At 30.4% G+C, this 10157-nt stretch overlaps 1 protein-coding gene across 1 annotated transcript; it reads right to left on the reverse strand.

The window, feature by feature from the left end:
* Positions 1-6794: 6794 nt before the first annotated feature.
* On the reverse strand, positions 6795-9585 carry LOC112285468 (EP1-like glycoprotein 4). The gene is made up of 5 exons (XM_024526321.3): positions 9446-9585; positions 8519-9113; positions 8211-8407; positions 7742-8021; positions 6795-7607 (listed from the first exon to the last, which is right to left on the reverse strand). The coding sequence occupies exons 2-5, from the start codon at positions 9103-9105 to the stop codon at positions 7298-7300; spliced, it is 1374 nt and encodes a 457-aa protein (XP_024382089.1). The 5' UTR covers positions 9106-9113; positions 9446-9585; the 3' UTR covers positions 6795-7297.
* Positions 9586-10157: the final 572 nt, after the last annotated feature.

Consider the following 10157-nt stretch of genomic DNA (forward strand, 5'->3'; position numbering starts at 1 on the left):
CTTTAGACATCAATTCTTGGCTTCTTGAAATAAATTTTGCTAAAATCTACTCTTAATTTCCTCCTATTCAAGCTTATATCATTTTATTTTTCAATCTACTTTATTTTGCCTTATTTATGGTCCTATAAAATAAGTAGAAGCCTATTTCATAAAAAGATAGTAATAGTATCCTTTATTTTATTATCTTTTTTACTATTATCTTTTTTAAATATAATTTTCTATAATATTTTAAAATAAGATCTTCTATAATAAGATTTTTTTTTTTTTTTTTTTTTTCTTTCATTCATTAGTCATGTTACATCATGACATTGTTGTAGTATCTCTAATTCTATCTTCTTTGAAGATAATAATGTCATTCTTCATGGTATTTGCATATAACTCACAATCACCATATTTTTAGTTTAGATCATCACACCAAATGCACTTCACCACAAAATCCTTTGATTCTTTAGTCAATCATGAAGTGCCTGATCTTATGACTTTTTTCAAAGCACTCATTTCTACCTTTAGCTTTCTTGTGCCCCTCATCAACTCCTCAAGGACTTCTTCATCTACATTCTTATTCTTTAAAAAACTTGATAAAGTAGAAGTAGAAAAAGTTGTTGTTGGAACCTTCATACCTACCACTAATATTTCTTCTATCCTTTTCTCAAATCTTCTAGACTTCACACATTGTTGCTTAGCAATGATATTCATTGCTTCCTCCAACCTTCTCTAATTGGTAGTTAAACCACTTTTTTCTATTCTATCTTAAAGAAAGAGAAGCAATCTATCCTCTAATAACTCATTTGCATCTTGTAAAAATAACTTTGATTTCTTTACTTGTAGAAGGTATTTCTTAGATAATAGAAATTATCTAAATTTCTTTTCAAACTCCTTTAGTAGCTCCTTTAGTCTCATATGTTTGTCTAGTTGTTACTCCACCTAATCAAGGAAACTTCTCTTAATCATCTTTTTATCATCTTCATGAAAGTATTCATCTCTCAAACTCTCCTCAAATCTAGTCCATGTGTTCACATCAATACTTCTATATAGCTATTTCATCTTTTCTATGATTTTTGAGGCAATTGCTAAATCAAAGGTTTTAATCATCCTATCTTTTGGAACTTGATAGATTTTTATTTTATAAGTATAGATCTTCAAAAACTTAATAATATTCTTTCCATTAAACCTCACTACCTTCCCAATAACATCCTTCAATGCTTTGGTGGCTATTTGCAAAGTTACATTAGTAACTTATTGGTCCATGAATACTTGTATGGCTCTTAAAAGTTCATCTACAAGATTTTGACGAATTCCACCATTTAAACTTCTTTTCTTTATATCTTCTATCTTAACTTATTGAATAATTAGTATCTTAAGGCTCTCTCAATGGAAGTATCAAATATTATAATAGACAAAATTTGCCTCAAGAAAGTGCTAGGCCTCTAACTACTACTAATCACTCAAATAAGTTGCAAGTTTATACAACACAAATATTGTTTATAGTTTGTCTTTGAAAAGATAATTACATTAAATACACAAGTCTAGAATGCACAAGAGTATCCAAGATGTGATTAGATATCCTAAAATCACTTCTATTCCTATAAAAATCCCTTTTGTATATGTATCATTCAATAACTTCCAATCTAATCATCTAATCGGATTCAAATTTCTCTATAAGTCATCCTATAGCTTTGAATACATCTATACAAAAAATCAACCATAAATTCATTATAAATCTTTGAATATTACCTAATTTCTAGAAGATGCTAAATATATCAATTTTTAAGTAATTGCACTTTAATTCCATCATATCTCAAAAATCCAATACTCAAATATCATGAATCTTTCATATAAAACTTTTTAACATAGTTATTCACATTTTTGGAAATTTTGAGCCATAAATTCATCCTAAAACTCAAGATATGGAAAAAACCAAGACCTCTATTAAAAATAATTTTCTTAAAAATTCCAATTTTAAATACTAACTTCCAACAACTCTTTCTCCTCTGTTCTAGATTAGAATGTATCAATTTTTTATATAAAATGTAGTTCTTTAAGTCAGCTTTTGATCTTCACTTTCCAATTCTTAAATGCTTTCTTATAACTCTCTATATGCTTAAAAGAATAATAATTGGTACCAAAATTATATCCTCACTTCAAACAACCATATCTCTTTCATTACAACTCCAAATCATGCATTTTTTTCACACAAATTCTAGGTCCAATTACAAACTTTTCAAATCCTATCTCCAAACTTCACATGGGTTCCTTTGCCTTGAAAGGTCTGCCTTACCTCAAATGAATCGCCCTAAAGCAATTCCAAACTCAAGTGTGGTCCTAGACAACATCTTGAAGCCAATTGGATATGACTTTTAATCAATGGAAATGAAGTCTTCTATCACTCACCTTATCTTTCCACATAGGATGGCTTAAGAGTCAAAATATAATACTTTTTATACCAAAGCTCATCTAAACTCCTTACTAATAAATCTTACAACTTCTATCTTTAATTACTAAATTTAAATTATAAAATTAAATAAATTAGATAAATATTTTATTTTATTTATTTTTATTTTATTTTATTTTTAATTATAATCCAAATTCTTATAATATTTTATGTTATTTTTACATATTGTGCTACTTTCCAGCACAACAAAGTATGATTACTTTGTTGTAATATGAAGACTCTTTGCTATTATAACAAATTAGATTACCGTAGATTTTGACGATTTTTTTTGTAAATTAATTAATCTCCTTGTTTATCAATCTCACCTAACAAAGCCTAAAAAGATCTATCTTATGTTTTATGTATCTCTTCTTAAACCATACAAAAAAATGGATACATAAAAAAAAAAAATTATTTCTATTAATAAAAATAAATAATAATTAAGACTTTGAAGTAGAAAACATCTTAAACTCAAGGTAGCTACAAAAAATGTTAGAATATCTAATATATTGGTATAAATATAATATTAATAAATATAAATAAAATCTAATAAGAAATTTTATAAATATAGCAAAAAAGATTGATGCTTTGTGTTGGCAACATCCATCAAAATCAAAATGTAGAATCAAGATATAATCACCACACTTTATGGATTTTGTTTGAAAAAAGAAGAATAATGTTATGGATATAATATACATTTATAATTATCAAGATAAAAATAATTAGTTAGAAATAAATAAAAATAGATAAATCTAATAATGTATTATATAAAAACTTTTTAGAAACTTTATAGATAAAAATTTGACTTTATACATATTTGAAGGTTATTGGTAGGTTGAAAACTTAGCAACATGTATATATTAGCAATTGGTAGTACAAGTTGGCCATCTAGTATACATGCAAGTAACTTGTTTTTCAAATTAGATATGTATCTTATAAGCTAAACAAGTGTTGGAGATCCTATAGACTATCATCATATAGCTACTAAGACAATATATATAGAGGCATGAATGAAACCCTTTTTTTTATTCTTGTGAACATCTTCTTGTTCTTAGTCTTGTTTTAAGAGTCTATAATATTCTTAACTTTGGTAATAGCCATTCTAGTCTTAATATTATACCATCTTTAAGTGATTATCTATTCTTTTTTTTATGAGATAAGAGTGTATTGATCCTTTGGTTCTTTGAAATTCATATTCTTGATAATAAGATATTTCAATTATTTATAAATTAAGTAATTATATTATATTTAATTCTACTAAAGATCCAAAAATTTAAAATAAAAATAAAAATACATATTTAGAATTCTGATAATTTATTAATGTGATGACAATTTTTTCTTGAAATCAATCAATAAATTAAAGATTTCTTTACTCTTACAAAGAAAAAAGTTAGATAAATATCCATGCTGATAGATTTAAAACAAGGTTTACAACATGAACATAATAATCAAATTCTCAAATCTCTAACATCCATTTTATTTAAAACTAGATCCTTTGTTTTATCATAAAAGATTCAAAAGATTAATCTTTTGGATTTTGATTGTATTATTTTAATTTGTAAAATCAAAAAAAAAAATGAATGTATAAAAATAATACAATTATAATATTTTATTTTAAATTAGTAAAATACTTATAATATAAAATATTTTATTTACTAAAAATAAGAATCTTTAAATTACAATATTTAAGTTTTAATATTTAATTAGTACAATATTTTATATAGAGCTATTGCCAAAAGTTAATTAATATGTAATAATAATTTTATTAAATTCAATTAGTAATATACAATTTAATTTTTTTTATTTAAACTTAAATGTCATATCTCAGTAATTACATCTTTGATACTAATTAAGAGAATAAACTTATAAAAAATATCTATATTTGAGTTGTGTTTATTTTCCATATACATATTAATAATAGATTTTTAAATTGATAATGTAGCATTTCTTATAATTTGGACTTTTATCAATTAAGATATGGTGATTTATAATTTTATCTATTTTGTTATATTTGATAATATTTTCTATCCATAGTCAAAAAATTAAACAATCATTAAATACTAAAAATAATTTTAAAAGCTTTATGTTTATATACAATGTAAAAGTATTCTTTAGCTATATGATCTATTGTCACAAACATACATATTGACATTAGTAATTATCAAGAAGAATTAGGTAGAAGCAAATAAAAATAAATAAATTTGATAATATCTTGAGAAGAGGCTTTATAGACATTGATTTAATTTTGCAAGTGTATATAGATGATTAATAAGTTCAAAACTTAGCCAATAAGTTGGCTACATATTGCACATATTAACTAATTGTGATATAAGTTGGCCATATGGTGCACATGTTTGAAATTTTGCAAGTGTTAATTAGACATGTATTTTCTAAGTTGAAAACATGTTGGATGACTTATAGAACATTGCCATGTAGCTTTTTAGGTAGACAATATATATAGAGACATGAGTAAAGTCTTCTTCGATTTTATCAATGCTTTTCTTGTATTCTTGTTCAAATTCAAGAATCTCTAATATTTTTGTATTTGGTAGTAGTCATTTTAATTTCTATCTAATATTTATTATTATTATTATTATTATTATTATTATTTTTTTAAGTGTTAAAAGAGTATATTGTTTCTTTAGAGTTTTATTATGAATGATGTCTTTGAAATTAAGTCTTGTTGCTTTACAACAACAACATTCTTTTGAAATACCTAAAAGTTCTTCTTAATTAAAAACATATGATGTAATTATTATTTAAAATATTAAATTTTAGTTTATTTTTATAAATTTGATTTAAAATTATAACTACCATTCAAATATTTTTATCTAATAATATTATAATTTATAGATGATAATTATTAATATTTTTTATATAAATTTATTATAAATTTTATTATAATTATTAATAAAAAAATATTTATCATATTTTATGTTTTTTTAATTTAGATACACTTTAATGAATCAAAATATTTTAACTTTTTATAATAGATTAATAATATCTATTTATACATTAAAAATATTTATTATTATTTGAAATTGATATAAAAATTTGAAATATATATAGATATTCAAAATGAAAGAATAAATTTTATATAAACCAATTTTTAAAAAATCAGCATAAAATTGGCATAGGAGAAAATCCAATCAACTTTTCTAATATGTAGCCAACATCAATGCAAATTAATATTTATTTATACTTATAGCCTATAGACCAAAAAAATTTAACAATTATGTTAAGTTACAATGTTATACATAAAAATAAATTTTGTTGTAGCAAATTGTATAGCCGTTTATGCAATGTCTTTGTTAGTTTATGAATAGAAATTATTTCTAATACTTCTAGATTTTAACCAACAACAGATTATTCTTTTACATCAAAATAAGTAAAAAGGCCTAAAAAATAGGATTTAAAAATTGCAAGATAGATGCATAGAATATCAAGAAATTAAGATTAAAAGGACCACTTCCAAGGATGAATACTAATGATATGCATTTAGAAGATTAAATTGTTAATGGTTGTTATTGTATGAAAAAAATATAGAATATTTTTTAAATGATATACAAATAGAAAAAACTAAACTTATGATTTTTGTAATGTATTGGAAGAATGAAACAAATTATAAAAAGAATATAGTATCTAGCTATTTGTTAAAAAAATATTATAAATAAATAAACTAAAAATTTGTCTTTTGAGATGAATAATTATATGTCCATACAAAGTCATATAGATAAAGCATTAAGGATATGAATTATATTCATAGGATATTTAGAGACAAAGATAAAAATCTAATTCAAAGCAAACAAAACTTACACATAGAATTAAACAATAATTATCTAGATTCAAATATAAAGCTAACTATTACAACATACACTATTCTGTTCTAAAGAAGAAAAGACTTATTTGTGACTGGATATAATTTGGTTTTGATTATGTGACCTTGATCTTAAAACGGTGTAAAATTGTAGTAAATTACAATCCATCTCAAATGTTTTACAGTAATATAATAAATTGTAAAATCTTTTTAGAAAAATATAATAACATAGAAGTACGAAATTTGTGGCTTAAAATATAATAAAGTCAAGAAATATTAGTATGAAAATATTTTCAAGTGATATTTTTACTATATAATTATTACACATGAAATAAAAATGATTTCAAAACAAATAAAAGGTTTTAAATAATTGACTTGAACTGAGTTATATATACATGTATTTATGTACATACATAATACTTTATATACTCAGAATTTATTTTAAAGATTACCAAATTAAGGATTTTTCTGAAGGGATGTAAAGTAATATATAAATATACTTATATAAACATATACATATCAAAAGATCGCACACTGACACACAAATTCTAAACATGAAAACGAAGGATATGATCAGATACCAAAATTTCAGCTGCATTAGCTGCATTAGCTCACACTGCAGGGTCTCACACCCAAGCTTCCGTTTACCAGCCAAGTTACGTAGAACATTTTCAAACCATAGTCCGAGAAATACCTCAATACCAAGCAGTAAATAAAGTGGCCAGCAATAGGTTCATGAGAAGACTGCGATAGACATTCTGAACCATTTCAGAATTGAAGATGACGCGAGAAGTAGGTAATTCAAGTGACCGTACAAGCTCGATGTATTGTATATGCTCATGATCCAATTCCACAAACGTTTCACTGAAGAAAACCCGTATCCACACATGAGAATTGTGGCAGTATTCGTGTTGAAAAATCCTGAAAAGTAATGAGCGTATGATATTGAGCTTGGTATGGCGTGTATCCAGCTGGACCCACCTCGCCCCCTTGACTGGATCCAACTGGCTGCAAGTGCATTTTCAATGAAGTCATCTCTTCTCCACTCTCTATACTTTGATGAACACCGACGTACCGGTGTTGACAGTCACCTTCTTCAGTGTAAGGATCTGCGTTCGCTTGAAACAATTTCCTGCCTTCCCATTGTAGAAGAATCCATCGCAGTTGCAATCAGCCGAGCAACTGGCTTTGCAGGCACCCAGTGAGATCCTGAGCGGAGTCGCGTAGAACAGCATCGCAGATTCATAGCCCGCCAATTCCACGTAATTCTTGTTGTTGCACTTTTTCACTTTTTTGTTCCGCTTGCAAACCGGTGGAGAGTTGTGGTCGGGTGAGTTCAAAGAGAAACCCGTCGGACAGCTGCATGTACACAAGTGCAAGCAGCTTAGGTCAATTAGAAAACTGCATTGGATCATTCTTTGATGCATAACACTCTCCCGATTCGACCTCCAAGACAACCATGCAACTTGGAAAATGAAGGGCGGAGAGCGAACCCAGTGCATCCGGCAGTGGTCGTCCCAGTCTGATCAGTAGTCGTAGAGCAAATACCGTAGTTGCCACAGAAGTTGGGCAGATCGCACTCAAAAAGCGCCTGCCAACCATAGGTCCACGAAGCATCCTTATACATGAGATAGTATTTGAGGTTGCCTTGGAAATCGAGGCCAAAGTCATAATCCGCTCCATAATTTGGAACCCAGGGAGGGACTGCAGTCTTGTAGACGAGACTCCCTGCCGCTGTATAGAGGCCGATTCCATCATTGTTCCTAGCCACAGCTGCAGGGCACCCACCACGCAATTAACCATCATGCATACTTCTGCGCTTCCGAATCATAAGGCACACGCACACAAACATGTATACAAACACACACACACACACACACACACAAATATATGTATATATATATATATATATATATATATAAGATTCGGCGCTAAGTCGCAAATCTTGAGCAAATGACGTACCTGCGTATGCAACCTTGCTCAGATCCTGGCTGACGGGGACTGACTTTTTAAGGCTCCAGTAAACCTCAGGGTTGGGTCCATTCAGAAGCAGCTGAAGATCTCCTCCCTTGAGGATCATGATGTAGGTGCCCTTGTTTGCCAATACTTCTTGATACAAATCCTGTTCTTGTTTGGGATTTTTCAACCTTTCGCCCGTCCTGTTAAGGTAACCCACGAAAACCGTGATTAGACGAAAGATAGCGAGCCGGACTCAACCTCAACGTGAATGTAAATGCATGTCGACTTTAGAAGTTAGAAGTTCAGCATACCAGAATTTCTGACCCTTAAGAACCAGCCATTCCTTGACATCAAAGCTGTTGAATATGGCTTTGTTGTATCCCGTCACCAGCTTAAAGTTTCCGTTATCGGGGTTGGTTTCCAACGCCATCTTCGTCACCCCTTTGCCACCGGTTTCGCTGCTCCAGGTCAGAGATGTCTTGCCCTTGTACAGAATCCACAGCTGCAGGTCTCCATTATTGGTGAATTTGACAGTGCATTTGTCTGCGCCCACTGGAGTTCCTGCATAATAGTTGGCCGACCACAAGAGGTAACCCCGGTCTCCAGGCCTATTGCTTGGATCACCACGTCCCGTATACTTTTCCCGCACACTCAAAGAGCAGACGCCTTTCATGTCACCTTCCAGCCAGAACTGGAATCTCCCAGTTTCCAGTACAGCCTTGCCTCGCGCGGGTGAATCTACGGGTAGCGTGAGGTCGACGATCGCACTGTATCCCTTAGCCCGCGACGCTGGCGGAGCGCCATGGACCAAACATCCCGTCGCGAAAATGCAAATAGCGACGATGATCAGACTGTCGCCGAGGCGGAAGCCACGAGGAGTCGGCATTGCTGTTGGCATTGATCAACCTGCACCAAAAACGCAAATGGAATGTGAACTCAAAATCTGGACGAGCACAAACTTCTGAAGCAACGACATGGTCGGAACTGTCGCCCTTACAGCAACATCACCACAGCAAGATCAGTTTGCCCACAACGAAACCAATTACTGAACAAAAACATCACTAATCTCCCCCAACGTGGAGATTATTCGATCCTAAGCGATCTCGTCCAGACACCACTAAGGCCAGATCTCTTGGACACATAATTTTCAACACAAAACTCAACCACCCACAACGTATACACACATCCGCTCACAACTAGAAACACAGTGTACAGATATCTACTGCAGAATGCGACACCTTAAGCCAGAAAAGCACGCTTGTAACCAGCGGTCGACAAAACCCCCAGTAGAAGCTGTTCCCCTGGTGCTCCACTCCCCGAACATGGAAAGGTGAAGCATTTCGGGGGTTTTATCTTCGACTTGGGCTTTGCTTTCTCATCTCGAAGGTACCCCTGGAATAGCTTTCTTCTTCTTCTTCTTCTTCTTCGTTGCGGTGATCAGTAATTGTTGCCCGCCGATTTTGGATTCGAGGACCTTAAATGTCAACGATTTGTTGAATTCTTTGAAACTGTGATGGTTCATGTCCACCGCGGACTTGTCAATGAAATAATTTTGTCTATTTTGCTGCTGCTCGGGTTGGATCTGAGACCCTCTAGTAATGTCTTTTGCTTTCTTTCCTTGAAATGTTGTGGAATTGTCCCTTTTGCTATAGTCTTGAACATTAACGGGTTTTACTGTGTGTCTTGAAGTAATGTTTTTAGAGTTTCGGATTGAGACATGGAATGTAGAGTGGGATGTTAACCCATGTGATGGGCTTTGTTCTTTTTTACTTTTATGGTGTTCAAATGCATGTTTTGACAATTTGGGACAAGGGGGTTTTTGTTTAATTCTTTTGTTTATCTTTATTGTGTTGATTATTTGATGTAGATCTCATATGGTATTTGGTTGTTGAAAGTTTAGAGATGGCTATTATATTTCATTGAAAGTTTTTACCTCATTCTACCAAAGTC

Source organism: Physcomitrium patens, chromosome 8 (assembly GCF_059467195.1).
Source record: "Physcomitrium patens ecotype Gransden chromosome 8, ASM5946719v1, whole genome shotgun sequence".
Lineage (NCBI taxonomy): Eukaryota > Viridiplantae > Streptophyta > Bryopsida > Funariales > Funariaceae > Physcomitrium > Physcomitrium patens.